Source organism: Peromyscus leucopus, chromosome 6, assembly GCF_004664715.2.
Source record: "Peromyscus leucopus breed LL Stock chromosome 6, UCI_PerLeu_2.1, whole genome shotgun sequence".
Lineage (NCBI taxonomy): Eukaryota > Metazoa > Chordata > Mammalia > Rodentia > Cricetidae > Peromyscus > Peromyscus leucopus.
In genome coordinates, this window is record NC_051068.1 from 131,514,421 (window position 1) to 131,534,802 (window position 20,382).

Sequence of the window (20,382 nt, forward strand, 5' to 3'; positions counted from 1 at the left end):
ACCCTTCAGTGGAAGGGCTATGCAGTAGCTTCTAGAAGTCTTCCTGCACACACTTAAAACATTTGCTGTATCTTTTTCTTCACCCTTTCTACTCCACTGCCTAACAAAATACTTTCCACCACTCTGGCTGGAGAGTCGGAGGCCTGTGCCAGTCAGAGGAACAACAGACAAGAACATCGCAGACCGCCCGTGTTAACTTTTGCACGCGAGAGGCAAGCTGTATCTCATCTCAGCCGCTGTTAGGTTAGGGTTGCCATTACTTGAGCTGACTCTAACCCTAAATAGTTTATTGCCCACACTATTTCTCTGAATCCTCATAATGCTATGAACTAAGTGTATGTAGTTCCCCTCACCCTCCAGGAGAGAAAATGAGGAAGGCTCAGTGCTGTAGGATGGTCTGCATGTCAAATTACTCTGATTGGTCAATAAATAAAACACTGATTGGCCAGTGGCTAGGCAGGAAGTATAGGCGGGACTAACAGAGAGGAGAAAAGAATAGGAAGGTGGAAGGAGACACTGCCAGCCACCGCCATGACAAGCAGCATGAAAAGATGCCGGTAAGCCACCAGCCAGGTGGCAAGGTATAGATTTGTGGAAATGGATTAATTTAAGCTATAAGAACAGTTAGCAAGAAGCCTGCCATGGCCATACAGTTTGTAAGCAAAATAAGTCTCTGTATTTACTTGGTTGGGTCTGAGCGGCTGTGGGACTGGCGGGTGACAAAGATTTGTCCTGACTGTGGGCCAGGCAGGAAAACTCTAGCTACAGCTCAGAGGCCAAGAAACCAAACTATGCCTCCTGACTCCCACCTCTGAACCCCTGCACTGCCCTGACTCTTTGGGAATCATCCATTCATTGAGACATAATGAGAGACCATCCAAGTCACCTGGGAGGCTATTACTAACCAGAGAAAAGGTGGGGCTCCCCTGTCCTTGAAGGCACTCCCGGAAACCTCCAGGAGGGCTTGCTGTGATATAGAGCACACAGCTCTAGACAAGACACTGCTCGAAGTACAATCTACGCCGCTCTTGCAAAAGATAAGTTGTAGGCTGTGTACGTACATGTATGTTAAATGCACAGTACATAGGAACATAGGTCATCCCCACCCCCTCCTCCCTTCCTTACAATGAATATCAGATCCAGGGCCTTACATCATGCTCGACAGTCTACCACTGAGCTCCACCTCCTGCCCCCATAGTAAGCTTAAATAAAACCGTTAATCAATATGTAAACATAGTAACACTTGAATGTCCATCACAGCATTATTTAGAATAGAGAAAAATATTTTAAATCTAAATGATCAACCATGGGAAATAGTTTTTTTTTTTGTTTGTTTGTTTTTTGTTTTGTTTTTTTGAGACAGGGTTCCTCTGTAGCTTTGGAGCCTGTCCTGGAACTCACTCTGTAGCCCAGGCTGGCCTCGAACTCACAGAGATCCGCCTGCCTCTGCCTCCCGAGTGCTGGGATTAAAGGCATGCGCCTGGCTCCATGGGAAATAATTTAAAATCAATCAAAATGTAGGGCTAATGTGCACTTGTTAGAAATGACGCGGGTACCTGTGGAGGCGGGAGCCCTCCGGCACCCTCAGGGCACTCGGGCAGCATGGTGAGCTTCTCTCTGGTGCTACACATGCAGGATGGAGAGGGATCGGCCGCTGTCCATTTCTGCTTCTGCAGCAGGTGGGTGATGTTCGGGGACACAGAAGGTGTCTTCCAGGGGGTTGAATTGCCACAGGGGTACTCCCTCATGGAAAAATGAGAAAATATTCCACAGTCAACCCCACTGCTGATTTTGTTTTAAATCCCTAAAGAAGAGGAATCATTGCCGTCCGGCTCCTCCTCTGCTCTTCTCTGCCTTGGAGCCAGGAATTTCCCTCCTGGGGACTAGAGTCCGCTTGAGGAATATCAAACCCGGGGTCCTGCTCCTGACAGAGTGTAGCCTAGGGAATAACCGCCTAGTTGGCGGACTCTCTGGGCTTTTGTTTGTTTGTTTTGGTTTTTGATTTTTTTGCTTTGCTTCTGTCTAGCAGCTCTTGCTGTTGAGAGATGGAAGAAATAATAGAAGCATCTGAAATGTGTCCATTTTGCTCTTTAGCAATAGCTTTGGAGAAGATTAGCTGAGAGAGGATGCTGTAACTACACTGAACTATAAAGGTTCCTGGCGGATTTCAACTATCTTCTACACCTCTCTTTTCTAGAGTTACAACAATGAGTGACAGCTGGCCACAGAAATAATTCATGTCATTTGAGTTTCAGTTGTATAATTGAATATCTTGGTCTCATTTCATTCAGAAATATAGAACATAGAAAATTACTATATTGAGACACAGAGCTGTCGATGATGGGGGCTTCCTAGGATGTAAGTTCTGCTTAAAGAAGAAGCTGGGTAAGTAAGTGCTGGTTAGAGACATGGATGTGACCCATATAATACAGGGCAGGACTGAGGGGTCTTTCCCGACACTCCCAGGCTGGCTTTGGGGTCCCCTAGGGGAGCTGTTTGTGTTAGGGGAGGACTTACGGAAGCCATTCTTTCTTCAGACAACGGTTGCCAAAGCCTGGCTTGTTCAGGAGGACATCTGCCAGCACGGCGAGGTGTTCATTGCTGGGCTCATCCATGCTAGGAAGAGAGAGAGGGATGCTCACCTGGCAGTCGGACTGGGACAGAATGGATAATGGCCACTAACGCGGATATAAGTGTTTACTGAATTCCATGCCACGTGTGTACGTGAGGCATTGAACCCTCACTTAGAATGGTTGTGGGTCTCCTGGAAGTGGGGTAGCCTACCATACACACCTAGATGTCTGATGGTCGATCATCTATGCCTCAAAAAGATGGAACTTCAACCCCCCTTCCCAAGCTTCATATCCTCTTTCCCTATGGGCCTTCCACTGGGTACCACACTGCTAAGCACTGACTGCTCCGTTAGCTTCCCTTCTAAGAACAATCCCAGGACTCCTTCTACCTTAGTGATGATTCCAGGGAGGTGGGGAGGTCAAGACCCTTCCAGCAAGCATGTGGTCCAGGAACATCACATGTCAGAGGATACTGGTGTGCCCCGGGGATGAATCCACACACCTGAAGAAGGTATATTGATGTCCGTACATCCAGGGGTGAAGGGTTAAAGCTGGAAATTCACCAAACGGAGGCACAATGATGGAAAGCATCAGAGCCAAAAACACAAAAGTGGCAGGGAGAACAATCTGTAAGAGAACATCCATGGAGACACGGGCTGAAGTGTGAGAGATGATACACACATGCACAGGAAGGCACTCACTGCACACGTGTGTGCCCATACCATGCACATGTGCAGCACACACACTCTCTTAAGCATTTGTCCTCCACTTCATATTCAGATGCTGGTTGGGAAGGGCAGGCATCTAGGGGAACATTACAGGCAAGTGTAAAAGGTAATACATGTAGAAAGAAACGGAATGTTCCGGCACTCATTAAGAATCTGAGTGTATGCCATGCTCAGCCAGAGCCTCAAGGGAAGTTTAAAGAACAACTTACTTTTTTTTTTTTTTTTTGCTTTTTGAGACAGGGTTTCTCTGTGTAGCTTTGTGCCTTTCCTGGATCTCGCTCTGTAGACCAGGCTGGCCTCGAACTCACAAAGACCCTCCTGGCTCTGCCTCCCGAGTGCTGGGATTAAAGGTATGCACCACCACCACCCAGCTCAATGCTGTGGGATGGTCTGTATGTCAAATTGTTCTGATTGGTCAATAAATAAAACACTGATTGGCCAGTGGCCAGGCAGGAAGTAGGTGGGACAAGGAGAGAGGAGAATTCTGGGAAGCAGAAGGCTGAGGCAGAGAGACACTGCAGTCACCGCCATGACCAGCAGCATGTGAAAACGCCGGTAAGCCACAAGCCATGTGGCAAGGTATAGATTTATGGAAATGGATTAATTTAAGCTATAAGAACAGTTAGCAAGAAGCCTGCCACGGCCATACAGTTTATAAGCAATATAAGTCTCTGTGTTTACTTGGTTGGGTCTGAGCGGCTGTGGGACTGGCGGGTGACAGAGATTTGTCCTGACTGTGGGCAAGGCAGGAAAACTCTAGCTACAGCTCAACTTACATTTTTTTAAATGAAAAACATAGAAACAGGGCTGTACATATGGCTGAGATGGTGTAGAGTGTTTGCCCAGCATGCAGGAAGCCCTGAGTTCAATCTGTAGCATTGTATAGTATTGAGTTTAATGGCACATGCCTTCAATCCCAACACTCGAGAGGTAGAGGTAGGAGGACCAGAAGTTCCAGGTCATTCTTAGCTATACATCGAGTTTGAGGCCAGCCTGGAGGACATGATACCCTGTCTCAAAATAGGACAATGGTCTTGATCTTTGGGTCATTAGAAAAATGAATTAAACGTATAACTTTACCTTTCATTATGAAAATAGAAACAATATTGACTATCCTATTTTTTTTTTTACTCTAAATGAGGCCCAAGCCTTTCAAGAAGATTTGCAAAACCCACAATCAAAATAAAGGTTTGACAAGGAGGAGGTAGAGGTGATGGGAACCAAAGTGTTCTGGGTAGAGGTTGAGCTCATCCGCACAGATGCTCCTGAGAAGACAGACCCTAGACCCGAGGGGGAGAAACGAGTCAAGCCCACGCTGGCCACAGTGGTACCTGAGCCAGAAAGTCCTTGTGGCTGCGGACAGCATGGTGAAATCGCTTGACCAGCAGCGCCTGCACGTGTTGAAGAATCAGCCTAGCGCCTGTGTTGAACGGGGCGCTGGGTTCCTCTGGCTCTGGGGAAGGTTGGCCCTTGGGAGGATCCACTTGTCCTACGGAGCAGGTGTGGGAGCCCTGGGCGGGCTGCCTGACCTTCTCGCTGGGAGCAGAACAAGGATGCCGGAGACTGACATGCTCTCTGTTCTGCTGCGTGCCACCTAAGGGATATTGCATCAATAATTTGAAAAATGCCAACATAAGAGATTATGATATACATTTTCCTTACAACATCAGTTACTCTTCATTTGGAGAACCATAGGGCATGGAGACTAACAATCTTTCTGTAGTTGTTGTTGGGGGGGGCAAGGTCTCACTCTAACCCGTCTGTACTTAGCCACCAGTCCTGTGGGAGGAGATGAGAATGTGGACTGAAAGCTCAAAGTTCGGAGAATAAGATCCATCAGTCTGTGTGGCTTTAGGCACCTCATCCAGCCTCAGTGAACTCGAGTTTCCCAGGTCTCTGTCCTATCTATCGGCCTCATGAGATTATCATGATGTCAAGTAACACAATGGTATCAGGTGCTTTGTCAAGTGTAAAGAACCATGCAAGTTTGAAGTGAGAGGATTTGTAAGTGTTACCATGAGGGTCTTGTCAAATCTTGATCACACATCACATGCTCATAAAAACTTGGCCTGTATTTATGGAATTCTCTCAATGATTTTAAAAAGTATATGCTATTATTATTCTCCTTTTCCTCATGGGGAAACTGAGGTATGAAGAGGCTTAGTACCTTGCCCAAAGCCATTTAGGTATCAAATGATGGAGCTAGGGTTTGATGTTTGTCTACTGCACTCTATGGCTAAACTCTGAATACCTACTGTCTACTGATTCTGAAATACCCACCTCTATGGCCATGCCGACCAATCTTCAACATCTGACTTTATTATTCTGACAGGCTAACTATTAAAAAAGGAGCATTTTGTCCAGGTAAAAGTCACTAAGTTTTAAATCTAGCACAAGTTGTGGTATACTTTAAAATATTTTCATTCTTGTCTTGGTTAATGTGAATCTTTGGCTTTGAAAGAACTGAGAGAATTCAATTGCTTTCTGCAATGAACTTAAAGAGAACCTGGGCCCCATGGTGAGCTGCTCCTACCTTCCACAGAGGACTCATCCCTTCCCCCTCTGCAAGGTTGACCGCCTCAACAGTCTGCCACCTGACCTATATGGGTAAGCTGGAATGCATACAGGCTGGTAATATGGCCATTGGTAAATCTAGGCATGGCTGATCCATGCTTGGTGACTTAGAAGCTGGATGGGACACACATTATATCTTAGAAGGTGGGAGCAGTAGCAGAAATTCTGTAGGAAGGAAACATTGCATAGGAAGACATTACAATGTGCCACACTGGGTAGGAGGAGGGGACCAGTGGCCCGAGACAGCAAGAGAGAACCACTGCCCATCTTTGCCCCTGAGCAGGAGAGAGGGCCCGTTGGGTCTATTTCAGCCGAGTGGGAACATGCCTCTTGCTCTATCAGAAGTGATTTGTGCTATGGAGACGTTGCCTTTCTGATACTTCTGTTCCCTCTGCAGGAAGTATACAACACTCCTCATGCTTTGTGTGGCTGTGAGGAACTAAGCGAAGGACCCAGGCTAACACAGAAGAGAGAAGGCCAGATCTCACAGGAATTTCAATCCCCACCATTTCAAAGTCCATAGGTTTCTACCTGAGAGCTTAAGAGTGCTTTTATCTTGATCTCAAAGGGGCCGGGAGACTGTGGCTGGCATCTGGGTTATATTAACTGTCATCATTATCTCTAAGGACTCTCTGCTAGCTATCACTCATGCAGGCAAGAATGGACCAGAAGCCTGGTAGAGAAGAGAGGAGATGGTGATAGGGAAGAAAAAAGAGAGCAGAGGTGTAGGAGGTGAAGTTTGGGGAGGAAATCTACCCATAGACATTGATAAGAATCTGGATTCATCCAGAATGTCCCCACCCAGCCAAATTCAGTTTCCTGTCACCCCGCTGCCATGAAGACACAAAGTGCGTTACTTGGGGCTCTGGCACTAGGAAGGAGTGGATGGCTGCTTTGTTACTTTCCCTGTAGATGTTTCAAGATCAAATCTGGAGAAACAGAACAGGCCACAGGGTCCAGCACCATACCTGCAAACATGGAGCCGGAATCAGAGTCCTCCGTGACCTTCAGAAAAATCTGTTGAGACATGAAGAGAGAATTTGATTCAGGCATTCCTGCTTCCGGGAAAATCTAAACCTAGTTCCATTTTGTCGGGCACTGTTCACCATGGGAAGAAATGCATTCTAACTATCTAAGAACATAGTCTATAAATGAAAAGGTGTGAGTACACGGGGACCACAGCTGCAGAAAGTATGTATGCATGTGGACTGAGGCAGGAGGACGCCAGCTAAAGACGGAGAGAGCCGCTGCACTGGGTGGGGGAATATCGGCCCTTTGCTTTTGTAAGACTTTGCTTTCATGTTAGATTTTTGCAAGAGCCGCCTCTTCTGGCTCTAGACAGAGACCAGCTGCAACCTCTGCCTTACCTCTTCCAGGGGAGTGTCTGAAATTCCAAAGCTGCTGAGCCCCAGGTCAGTCAGCGTCTCCTCCAGCTCTCGGAAAAGGCTGGCATATGCTCTCTGCTTGAAATTCTTGTTTGGAAGGAGGAAGATAAGTTCCTGACCGATGCATTCCACCAGCTTTGCCTCTGGAACATGGTGGTACACCAAATCCATCAGCTCCTTCACATTCCCTAAGACAAGAAAAAGGGTTGCCACCAATGCTACTCAGCCTGTTCCACACCCTGGAAGGCTGTGAGGTTGCCTGGGCCTCCTAGTCGATTCCACCCCCCTGCCTCTCTCCTTCCCCTTCCCCACTTCTCTCTCATGCATGTGTGTGTTGAAACAGGGTCTCATGTAGCCCAGGCTGGCCTCAAACCCTTTATATAATTAAACCTGATCTTGAACTCCTGATCCTGCTCTTTCTATCCTCAAGTGATGGAATAGAGGTGTTTATAAAGATACCATCGTATCCCAGTGACAGTGGCACACACCTTTAACAGCACTCGGGAGGCAGAGGCAGACAGATCTCTGTGAGTTCGAGGACAGCCTGGACTGCACAGAGCAACCCCGTCTTGAAAAACCAATCTGTATGCACCCTTGGTGGTGGTGGTGGTGGTGGTGGTGGTGGTGGTGGTGGTGGTGGTGGTGTGTGTGTGTGTGTGTGTGTGTGTGTGTGTGTGTGTGTGTGTGTGTTTGCTGAGACGGGCTTTCTCCCTGAAGCCCAGCTTAGCCTGTATATTGGTGTGGTACTGGCTGGCCTTCCTGAGTGCTGGGATTAGAGGCATGAACCACACTCTTGGCTCCTGGCGTCACATCATTTCTTGTAGACTTGAAGCTCAGCAAGTCTATTTTTAGCTTAGTTGACTCTAGGACAAGAGTTCTCCAGGTGGCTAGCTGTACGACCTGACGGAGGGCATTTCTTCCATTGTCCAGTCACACGTGTATGGCCTCAAGGAATGCTATGATGCGCGAGTCCTTCCCGAGTCCCTCATCTGTGAAAGGGGGAAATGACTGTGCCCACTTCACGACTGTTTGTGTGTGTGGGGAGTTAACGTAACCACAGTGCTTGGAGTGGTGCCCGGTGCAAAGGTGGCACCTCGCAAAGCTGGCACTTAGCTGCCGTTGCATTCCTGAACATCAGCCCAGGGAAGAACGTTCATCGGCTTTGTTGCTTATCCTCATTCATTGGGAACTTAGGGGTTAAGTCAGAGTTGGTTTCTTCTTCCTGCTCTGGCCCAAACAAGCTGTAGGTGACTTATCCAAGACACTAGAGAGGAGACTGGCCCCCTTCCTAAACTGCCTGTTTACTTCTTAGAGAGCCACACCATTTTCCCTGGGGTTGTACCTGTCCTCGCAAACAGAACAAAGTTCATTAACCAGCGTCGGCAGGAGGTTGATAGGCCCTGGAGAGGAGGAGGATGGCATGGGGAGTGGGTGGGAAGCATGGCAGCGTGATAACTTTGAACAGCCAGAACTGGATTTTATGGACAAGCATGTATTACATTGGAATTGAAAGCCTAACTTAAAAAAAAAAAAGAAAGTCTTGCTTTGTAATTCAGACTGGTTCAGACTGGCCTTGCACTCACAATCCTTCAGTAGCCTCCTGAGTGCTGGGATTATATGTACGAGATGCTCTAATCCCAGTGAGCATTAATGTTCAGGCCAGTTCTCTTAAAGGGTCGGCATCGCCTAGGAGCGTCTCGCCTTTCTTTCAAAAACGACGTGGTTGGAATATTTCGTAGCTCCCCATTAAGACCCTGTGCTTAGCTAGAATGAGAGGCGTGTGTGTGTCACACCTGCACACTGTGTGATTGTCTTCAGTCCTGGATGATCTCATACTGGGACCGGGGAGTTCTTTACTAGAGGAAATAGCTCTGCCCCAGCAGCTTGTGGAGGTCATACTCATTGTTCTCTGAGGAAGGAAGTGAGACACAGTCACTGGATTCCCAGGGATTCTGTCTTAGATGTGTGTCAGCCTCTCAGGAGGGTCCATCTGGGGGGAGGGGTGTGTGTGTGTGTGTGTGTGTGTGTGTGTGTGTGTGTGTGTGTGAAAAGCCAGCCAAGGGGGGAACTGGGGATTAAGGGAATCTCTCCTCCCTAATGGGGGGCATCACCGCCTATCATACTTAACTACCATCTCAACACGCCCATGCTACACCAAGGAAGTCTTTTCCTAGAAATAAAGCCATACTTTAAAAATCATGCCGGCCACAGACACATTCCAACTCCATCTTGATGGACTATACGGTGAAACACATCAGTGTTGATTTGTTTAAAGAAAATATCAATGTCTTGACCAAGATTCCAAGGAGAAGTTTTCAGCAACACCAGAGACGCCCACAGCGAGATGAGCAAAGCATGAGCCCCAGAGACGGTTCCGAAGACATGCTTTCTGCTCAGCACCGATTCTGCCGGCAGGGGGCGTCAATACTGGCGACGCGACTCCAAGAATTTCCTCTCAGGTGGTTGTTATGTGAGACAGGGTCTCACTCTGTCATCCAGGATGGCCTAAACTCCCTATTTAGATCAGGCTGGCCTAGAACTCACAGAGATCTGCCTACATCTGCCTCGGCTGGGATTGAAGGCTTGTGCGAATGCATCTGGCTTCCTCCACACCCCCACACCGACCCCACCAGGTTTTGAGCATAGCACATCAATGTTCCACCAAATTTCACTTAGTAGATTCTTCAGGTTTGGGCCGGAGGTGGGGGTGGGGGGTGGTGGAGTTAAATAGGAAACTTTGTCTTTGATAAGCACACACTTTCCTCTGTTCAGAAAGCAGGGTCAGTACCTAAGTTTATTTTTGCTTTGACATAGGATCTTAGGGGATGTGGCATTCCACTTGCAAAGTCACCCTCATGAGAGGCCCGGAGATGGGCAGTATTGAGAATGGAAAGGGTTCTAGCAAGCTCTTGGGATCCTGAGCTTGAATCTGATGGGTGAACAGTTGCATGTACAGTGAGCTTATTTACTGCATCTCTCTGGTGACAGGGAGAGGCCTCTGAGAGATAATATACCCTTAAATTAAAGGGAGGCTCACTGAGAACTTGGGTAGCACTAGGAAATGTGTGCATTGCACAAAGATGTCATGCATCCTCTCCACCGACAAGCTCAGATTCTCCAAAATCTCCCTGTAAGAGACATGCAGGGATTGAGAGATGGCTGGGCATATTAAGAGCACTCATGGCTCTGACGGGCCCTGGGTTCAGTTCCTGGCACCCACCTGCTGGCTCACAGCTGTCTGTCACTCTAGTTTCAGATCCAATGCCCTCTTCTGGCTTCGGCAGGCACTGCCCACACATGGTTCACTTTCACCCATGCAGGCAGTCATACACATAAAAATAATAAATATTACACAGAGAGAACCAGAGGGTACCTTGGCACAATTTAAGGAGTAGATGCGTCCACACTCGGGTACAGGGCAGGGGGATTCGAAGGACCAAAGCGTAGTAGGAGTAGGGGTGGGGTGAACAAAGACTGGATTCCTTATTAGAGAGAGGTCTCTTGGGCGCACGACTTTAAAATTGCGCTAGGAGGAGCAGCGGGCTCAAGGAAAGAGACGAGCAATTGCATGACTTTGGGGTCCGAGGTACACTGAGTGTTCTCTTTGCTCGAGTGCATCACAACAGAGCACACCCGACCACGCGGCAGATGGTCACTGAACCAGAACTGATGTTCAACCTGGCCAGCTCTTACCATCCAAGACTTGTTCCTCGGTTATCTCATCAGCCCGGGCTGGACACCTGGTGGAGAAGGCCTTTGATGTACAGATGCAGGCCCCCTACAACAGACGGACAGAAGTGACTGATAAGACGCGCATCCTTTCAACGATAGCATCTTCGCGGTGCCAGCTGCTGTCACCGCTGCTCTGTTTGCCTCTCATCACCAACTGGGGCCAACATTTTTTTTTCTTCACTGTTTAATCTATTAATTCATCTGAGCATTTTGAGGGTGTAGCGGCTTGAGTTTTATCCCAGAGGGAATGTGAGTCAGGCAGAGAGAGAGGCGGAACCTCAAAGCATCCCTTTGGCTGGTCATTCATCATGTGGCAGCTAGAGAGACATTCTGCTCCCCTCCCAAGCCCTGCGGACACCGGCTGTGAAAATCTATGCAGGACAGGAAAACCCACTACAGCCCTTCACACTGGAGGTGTAAATGACGCTACAGAAGAACAATCGCGGCAATCTGAATACGAGGGACACCTGTTTTCAAGGAGCCCGGCAACATTCACAACACTTTATCTCATTTGTCCCCACTACATCCCTACAGGGCAGAAACCGTCATCATCAGCTTCTTTTTCCACATAAGGAAAGATAACAGTAAAGAATAAAAATCACTTGCTCAGGCTAACACCATGGGCTTGCCAGTTCCAGGAACATGCTCGGTGGTCTCTGCTGGCTTCCCCGCTCCCGTATCATTTTTAGATTATAGTTCCCAAAGATGCCTCTCCTCTAATTCCATTTACTACTGGAATTCAGGCTTAATTAGGGAACATGGATGTTGGAATGAAGGAGAGACACTTAAACAAAACTAACCTCGAAGGGCACCATGCCACGTGTATAGTTTGGGACACTGATGTGTAGTGCTTTCAGGTTATTTTAAAGTAGTTGTATCTGAGTGTGTTGGGGGGCATCTCTACAGGGTAGGTTAGAATGCGATTGCCGAAATCTGCAAATAGTCCCAGAAACAAGCTGATTCTGATCAAAAGGTCCAGTGGGTAGAGGTATCTAGAAGGGCAGCCCCACACTGCCTGTCCCTTCTCATCAAGTCGCCCGGGCCCCTTCCCTGGGCAGACACGTACCTCACAGCCACCTCTTTGGCTCTGGATGTTTTTCATCTTTCGAACCAAGGTCAAGTAGAAGCCTGTGCCGAAGCAGTTCTTGAGGAAGAGTGGGGTTCCGGAGCAGTAGAGCCTTCCCTGGGAAATGATGGCAATGCGATCGCCGAGGAGGTCAGCCTCATCCATGTGGTGAGTGGACATGATGATGGTTCTGCCTGTGAGGAAGAGGTTGGGGTTGTTACCAGACAAGCCCTGGAGAGGATGTACAGCAACCTTCAGGTTATGTGGTCCCAGAACTTGGAGTTAATAAATAAAAACAAAGTAGCAAATTCTGCAGCAAGCAAAGTGGTGCTATAGCAACCACTATATCCTAGCATATGCATACTATAAAGCACCATCACGTAGACTGTCTCTGCACTGAGCCTCAGGTATGATTCAAATAATTGGACGTGTGTGGGACACAGTCAACATCGTCCTCACTGGCAGCATCTCTGGACTTCCGTATGTTGTCTTCACATCATTAAACACCATTGGTACTTTGTAGGAACACATGCGGCACTCTCTCATTAAATAGGAACTGTTATTTAAAAAGGAAATGAGAGTTTTAGCCTTCAGTGAGGGGCATGAGGAGCACAGTAAGAACAGAGGAGGAGGCTTTCCAGGCCTCCTCCTGCACGGGATGAACCACACTGCTGCTTGTGTGGGGTCTCAACTCTGCCTGATGTGGCTTCTGGATGTGACTCCTCTGGAAGGCGCTGGGATGGATGGGCCCATCTAAAACATCTTCACCTGCCACAGCCTTCTGCGGTTCCAGACATCTAGCCCCCTGTTTTTAACACCTAGTCTCAGGTGGTCACACAGCAGCTAGGCAGCTTCTTGGGGTACTTTCGCCAGAGGGCAATTCCACTTTTCCAGACTGGAGGACTAAAGGTAGAAACGACTTTTTATTTTGTTTTCTTTTGTTGAGACAGGGCTTCGCGTAACCCAGGCTTGCCTTGAACATGCTGAGACTGATCTTGAATTTCTGATCTACCTGCCTCAGACCTCCTGAGTGCTGGGATTATGTGCATGTGCTACCAGGCCTGGTTTATGTGGTGATGGGATTGAATTTGGGGCTTTGTGCATGCTTTGTAAACACTGTACCAAATGAGCTATACTTCCAACCCAGCTTTCTAGAATATTTTGGCAAGTAGGTCACTTCATCCTGGACTCCCTGCTTGTATTTATATAAAAAAATCTCAGGAGGCTCTTACTTGAACTCGGACTCACTGATGGTCTCAAGTGAGTGCAGTTATGGCATTAGTATACGTAGGTATACAATACTAGGTGTGAGAAAATGGGATTTCTGGAAGCACCTCAATGGAGCATGAGCAACAGCCCTCACCTGAGCGATACTTCAGGAGCAGGTCCCAGATGGAGCGCCTGGAGTAGGGGTCCACCCCAGAGGTGGGTTCGTCCAGGACCACCACCTTGGAATCTCCCACAAAAGCAATGGCCACAGACAGCTTCCTCTGCATGCCACCTGGAGACGGAAGGAGGACAGTGGTGGCACATCACAGACACCTTGGCATGGGGAAGACAGAAGCCCAGGGCTGGTGGCACACGGAGGTTCTTCACATCTGACAGTTGGACACTGCCACCTCAGATATGCCTACACTGTCCAAAGCCACAGTGGCATTCGGGGTTCATCAACGCAGAAAGGCCACCCTTGCGTCCCAGCACCCGGTCATCCGAAGACTGTAGGTTTAACTTCACAGAAGTATTGGGAGCTTTCCCCTGTCAGAAGGTCCTGCTCCATTGGTTCTCAGCCTTCCTGACGCTGTGACCCTTTAATACAGTTCCCCGTGTTGTGGTGACCCCAACTATAAAATTATTTCGTTGCTACTTCATAACTGTAACTTTGCTACTGTTATGATTTGTAATGTGGATATCTGATATGCAGCCCTCGTGGGGGTTGTGACCCACAGGTTGAGAACCACTGCTCTACCCCACCCTCTGCTAGGGTGCACCGAGAGGCAATGGGTGCTCCCTATGAGGCTCTCTCTCCTTCCAATACCAGGCACCTGAGAGGTCCTGAGCTTCCTCGTTTCTCTTGTGGTGGAGACCAGTGTCTTCTAACATGGCTTCCATCTCCAGCTGGGCCTCCTCCCAGGACTTCCCTTTCAGCTGGGCGTAGAACAGGATGTGCTCAGCCACCGTGAGACTGTGGGGAACAGGGCGAGGAGAAAAGCAATGGGCTAAGCAATTCCATTTCTAGCAATTTCTCTTAGAAAATAAAGATGAAGCGGGGTGGTGGTGGCGCACGCCTTTAGTCCCAGCACTCGGGAGGCAGAGGCAGGCTGATCTCTGGGTTTGAGGCCAGCCCTATCTCAAAAGAAAGAAAATAAAGATGAATATGAGGACATAGCTGTGGTGGTTTAAAAGAACATGGCCCCCAAAGGGAGTGGCACTATTAGGAGGTGTGGCCTTGTTGGAGGAAGTGTGTCACCGTGGGGGCGGGCTTTGAGGTCTCTTTTCTCAAGCTTTGCTCAGTGTGACAGTCAGCTGACTTCCTGTTGCCTCTGAATCAAGATGTAAGACTCTCAGCTCCAGCACCATGTCTGCCTGCATGCCACCACGTTCCCCATCCTGATGATAATGGACTGAACCTCTGAAACTGTAAGCCGCCACCTCAATTAAATGTTTTTATTTATAAGAGTTGCTGTGGTCATGGTGTCTCTTCACAGCAATAAAAACCCTAACAAGACAACAGCAATCGAAATTTTCATCATGGTATTATTTATGATATAAAAGTGAAACAACCAACCAATCCTGCCCAAATATCTAATGAGAAAATTACTTAAATAGCCCATTTGTACATTGGAACAGTATATAAACATTAGAAATTTCTTTTTAAAGAAATATGTAATCACGCGAAAAGATATTCAGTTACAGGGCTGGCGAGATGACGCAGTGGTAAAGAGCACTGGTTGCTCTTACAGGACCTGGGTTTGAGTCCCAGCATCTACATGGTGGCTCACAACTGTCTGTAATTCCAGTTCCTGGGGATCGGATGCCCTCTTCTCTGGCACTGGGCACACGTACAGTACACAGATAGACACTCGGGCAAAACACTCGGGCAAAACACCCAGACACATAAGAAAATAATTAAAAAGAAAACCCATTGTCAAGAAGTCAGGTTATAAAATTGTACGTGTAACTCTACTCTCCTTTATAGTGTCCATGCATGTCTGCACATGCAGAGTAATTTCTGAAGAATCATATCTAGAGGTGTTGACAGCAATTATCTCTGGGTAGTAAAATGTCTGGTGACGGTTTTGCTTTGTTTTGTTTTTTTTTTCCTTTGTATGTGCGGTCTTCTCTCCTTTGCCCCCCTCCTCCCCTCCACAATGACTGGAGTCCGGACATAAAATATGTTTCGATTGGCAAGAAAGAGAGTAGGGTAAGAGAGATAAGGAGGAGGAGAGGGACAGAGGGAAAGAAAAAGGAAGAGCAGGGTGGAAGAAGAAAGGGAGAAAAGAAAGAAAACTCCAGCAAACCAGCGTGAAGGGCCCTGAAAGGCAGTCTTGAGCCCTCAGCGTGGAGAAGGGACGAAGACTCTCCTCTCTCTGGTTCCTGCCTGGAAGGATTTCGGGCCAAGGGGTTGGGGGGTCAGAAAGAAGCCGCTGTCACTCCTCTGGCTGGGGACACCGCAGCTGTGAGCACCAGGAGCACTATTGGAAGGATGATTCTTACCCAAGCAGGACAAGGGCTCTGAAGGGGACCAGGCGAAAGCATTGGGCTGGAGGGAAGACGTGCTGGGGGTGGGCGAGGACAGGATACAGGTGGCTTAGGGTCACTGTGCTGTGATGAAACACCGTGACCAAAGCAGCTTAGGGAGGAAAGGGTTTATTCGGCTTACACTTCCACATCACTGTTGATCTTCAAAGGAAGTCAGGGCAGGGACTCAAGCAGAGCAGGATCCTGGAGGCAGGAACTGGTGCAGAGGCCATGGAGAAATGCTGCCTACTGGCTTGCTCCCCATGGCTTGCTCAGCCTGCTTTCTTATAGATCCCAGGACCACCAGCCCAGGGATAGCACCACCCAAAATGGACTGGGCTCTCTCACATCAATCACTAGTTAAGAAAATGCCCTACAGGCCTGCTTAGAGCCCCATCTTATGGAGGCATTTTCTCAACTGAGGCTCCCTTCTGTCCAGTGACTCCAGCTTGTGTCAAGTTGACATGAAACTGGCCCCCACAGCAGAGGCCATTTCCAATTGGCATTTTGTTTTCCCATCGTGCTGAGGATGGAACCCAGGGGTGATGGATGCCAGGCATGTACGCTCCCACAGAGCCCACCCCTGCCCAGGAGGACTTGGACTTCAGCTCACTTACTGGTGGAACAGGATGTTGTGCTGGGGACACATGCCCAGGCTCTGGCGGACTGCATCCAGGCTAGTTTCAATGTCTTTTCCTCCGATGAGCACAGTCCCCGATGTTGGGGGCAACAGCCCTGTCAGGATGGACCTGCCAAACACAGGGTTAAGTGGCCAAAGAGAAGGTCTTTAGGACTCACCAGGAGAGGAGGGCAACGCCATTCCAGGCTCGAAAGGACACTTGTGGTAACTCCTGTCCCATCTCTCTATCACACTCAAACCTGCATCAGCTGAGGGGCCGAGACATTTCCCACACAGGGCTTTCTTAGCCCCAGTGCCTATATCCAGGTCCTAGTACCGAGGACCACAAGGGCCTTCTCGCTCTTTTATTTCCTAGTGCTTCCAGACCAGTAGCAAGAGCCTCAAAGATTCCCAGCCTCAGACACCCCATCACTCACCCATCACTGTGGTGAGTGGTAGTGCCTGCTGGGATGGTCAGCCATACTGGTCACTGCTGTGATCAGTCATGTGGTCACTGTGGTGTTCACTGATGTGGTCAGCTGTAGTGGCCACTGTGAAGGTCAGCCACAGTGGTCATTTGGTGGCTATTGATGTGGTTAGCCCCTGTGTCATGGTCACTGTGTGCTCAGTTAAAGGGGTCGAGGGCACAGCCCACTGCTTTACCTGGGTAAGCAACCTTGATTATGGAGAAACCAGTTGCTGCCTTTACAAAGCCCAGGGAGGTCCCTGATGATGATGAGAAGCTGAACCCACCTACACATTCAGTGTGTGTCAGCTGATTGATTAACCGCAGCCAGGCACAGGAATTACCACTAACAATTTCAATTTTGGATCCCAAACATAAAAAGTCCATACTGTGTGTGATTTTTTTTTTCTCCCCTTTCTTTAGTAAAGTAAGACATATTGGCCCCTACCTGCTTAGGTGGCTGTCTGGGTTAAGTGAGTCAATATGTACTTTAGAACAGCACCAGCATGAAGTGAAACTCAAAAATGTGGTGTGATTCCCGGTGTTAGCAGCATTATGTTTCAACGCCAGGGGAAGTTGAATTTCTGCACTGGGTGAAGTAATGTGTTTGTCTTCAAGAGGTCCTGGGGTCTTGGAGGGAGCTTCCTGTTCTCTGACCACGTGAGTTAGCTGGGAGATAGGCCTAGCCTGCCACACCCAGCTCTGTCTTGAGTTCTGATAAAATCGCAGGCTCTCTGAACCTGTATTTAGAAGCTGAAATCTTGGTTGATCAACCACTAGAGGGAAACAGTACCAAGCACAATGGCACCAGCCCCGCATTCCATTCACACTGAAGGGCCCAAGAGCACATTCCAGAGCAGGGTGTACACCGCTGTTCCTTCCCGGGGCTCTGGGAGCCAAGGATTTGATGGCTGCTGTCACATGGCTTGTTGACCCCCCACCCCTCCTCCACCCACTCACCCACCGGACGTCTGTCTGTTCTCAGCAGGTGGCGCTCAGGCCCCTGGAGAACTGTAGGGCTGAGAAGTCCACCCAGAGCTCCAGATCTTCCTGCACTTGGCTTTCCGCCATGCAGCGAGGAGACTCCCCATTCTCTCTCCACTGTCTCAGAAATGTAACCAGCCTCCAACAGAGGTCCATGCCAACACTGAAGCGGGTCCCGATAATTGGTAGGAAAAGGGCGCTCCTTAAAAACAGTGGTGTTCTACAGACCCTGGACATGGGCAGCCAGGGATTTATCCTCACGGTGGATGACAGTGTCACGGGAGATGTGAGGGCTAAGGAGGGGACTTAGGGTGTTAGAAACAAGAGGCAACTCTCTGTGACAAGAATACCTAGCTAATACACCTACTGAGCCATCCAACTCAGAGGCTTCAGGAAAAATCACTTAAACTCTGAATGTCTATTTCCGTGGCAGAAAGGGAGTGATACACTTACTCCAGATTCTCTTATTGCTTCTTATGAATATTAAATATGCTTGAGTGGGCTTTGAATACTGCAGTATTCTTAGGCGATTTAAAAAAAAAACATTTATTTGTTTGTTTGTTTTGCAGTGGTTGGGAGGAGGTTGTATTCAAGACAGGATATGTATACTATGTAGTTCTGGCTTATCCTGGAATTCACTATGTAGACCAGGCTAGCCTTGAACTCACAGAGTTTACCAGCCTCTCCTTCCCAGGTGCAGAGATTAAAGGTGTGAGTCACCACACCCGGCTTGCTTTGTAAATCCTTAGGGCCACAAAAATATTGTTTCTTCGTTTTGTTTCCACCAAAATTCAGTAGGGAAAAGCTGACTGAAGTTACTGGGGAGCGTGAAGCCAGGGATGATGGGATGGCATGGCATGGCATGGCATGGAGACAGCCTCTTTGTTAGAGAACTCACAAGGTGGTGGTTTTCCCGGCTCCATTGTGACCCAGGAATGCAGTGATCTGGTTCTCATAGAAAGTGATGTTAAGGCGGTCCACAGCCGGCCGGCTACAGGGCTCAAAAACCTTTACCAAGTTCTTCACACACACTCCAGGCACCAACCCTGGGAGCTCACGTTCGAAGAAGGAGTCTTGGGAGGAAAAGCACATTGTAGAAACACAACACGTTAATGGATATGCTCAAGGAACATAGTGCTCTCTTCAGTCCTGTGTCCTGCCTGCAATTTCACCTGCCCACCTGGCTACAGCTTTGTAAAGAGGACCAGAACAGCAATGGTAATGATTGTATTGGCCGTTGATTTAACACTTACTGTGAATTAGGCACTGTTTCCAGTGCTTTCCAAGAATTACCTCATTCCACATTCGTAGTCCTATGGGTAGATACTACTAGGCTCATTTCAATAGGTTAGAAAGCCCAAGACTGAGAGACGTCACCTGTTCTATTGAGTCCACATGGCTTATAAGTGGCCGAGTTGGGGTGTGAGCCCAGAGCCCATACTTACCTGAAATAGTTCCTGCCTAGATATTGTGTTAACCCCGAGCTCCATCTGTGTTCTCAGGCTGTCTACAGGACTCTTCCCGACTTTCTGGTAACTGCTCTCACTCCTCAGCACTCCAGGACAGTCCACTCTTCCTCCTCATGGCTCCTCCTTCCCTATGCTTCCTGTCCGCTGCAGTGCTGACCTCCTCTCTCCTCCCCCGACCCCTACCACATCTTCTCTGCAGTTCACTCTATAGAGCCCCCATTAATTATTGTCAGACTATGAATTCTAAACATCGACTCCCTTGCTCTGTCCCCACATCCCATTGCATTGTCCGTCTGTCTGTGCCTCCTGGTCCAGCCTAAAGCTGAGACGGAACCAGCATCCTCAGCGCCACGGTCTGTCATTTCAGCCTTGTCAAACCACTCTGGGAGGGTCTTCCAGAGGCATCCCTGCCTACAAACCAACTCTGTGAGGACCCAGGTCTCCAACGTCAGCTTTGCAAAGAGGCACCCGAGGGATACACGCCAACATCAGGCTAACCCAGAGCCTGTGTGCCTCTCTAAACCCAAGAAACACACACACTCAAAGATGAGAACCCTTGGAAGCATTAGCTCAAGAGGGAAGACATGAGCAAAAGCCAGGGACGCAAGTCTTCTGTTCCCTGCCGGTCAGCCCAGGAAGGATTAGGTAACTTCCACAGCCAGCAGAGACTTCTGATGGTGGCAGTGAATGGACTCAGGTCTGTAAACCTTGAGTGGAGTGCAGAAAGCTCTGCTAGACTCCTTCCCCTCACCGCACTTATTTTTGTCTTTCCTTATAGCTCACATCCGCTTCAAGTCCCAGTGACCCAAGTCATTGTTCTGGCTAAATCCTCGGAAGTCAGCACATTCGTGCAATTCGCTTGGGATTTGCCTAACAAGGGCACAAACACACTACAGACTGGGGACCTGCTTTCTCCAGGAAATATGCACTAATGTCTGGGTTGGACCATTCATTCCCCAGCGTGTGCAGCTGGACATCATATTTAACGCCAGTCAAGAGAGGGAGTCAGCTTCCTGGCCTTCATTTCACCCGTCTCGTGGTTTTGCTC

General features: G+C 48.6%; 1 protein-coding gene across 1 annotated transcript in view; it reads right to left on the reverse strand.

Moving 5' to 3' along the window:
- The window catches only part of LOC114700446 (retinal-specific phospholipid-transporting ATPase ABCA4), a 140,725-nt gene that overhangs the window by 38,846 nt on the left and 81,497 nt on the right, over positions 1 to 20,382 (reverse strand). Inside the window, exons 19-30 of the mRNA XM_028880067.2 lie at positions 18,764 to 18,938; positions 16,414 to 16,545; positions 14,101 to 14,240; positions 13,422 to 13,559; positions 12,059 to 12,252; positions 10,954 to 11,038; positions 7,243 to 7,448; positions 6,844 to 6,892; positions 4,633 to 4,895; positions 3,076 to 3,200; positions 2,518 to 2,616; positions 1,557 to 1,743 (exon numbers count right to left, since the gene is read on the reverse strand). Coding sequence (XP_028735900.1) covers positions 1,557 to 1,743; positions 2,518 to 2,616; positions 3,076 to 3,200; positions 4,633 to 4,895; positions 6,844 to 6,892; positions 7,243 to 7,448; positions 10,954 to 11,038; positions 12,059 to 12,252; positions 13,422 to 13,559; positions 14,101 to 14,240; positions 16,414 to 16,545; positions 18,764 to 18,938 — 1,793 coding nt within the window. The remainder of the gene's footprint in view (positions 1 to 1,556; positions 1,744 to 2,517; positions 2,617 to 3,075; positions 3,201 to 4,632; positions 4,896 to 6,843; positions 6,893 to 7,242; positions 7,449 to 10,953; positions 11,039 to 12,058; positions 12,253 to 13,421; positions 13,560 to 14,100; positions 14,241 to 16,413; positions 16,546 to 18,763; positions 18,939 to 20,382) is intronic.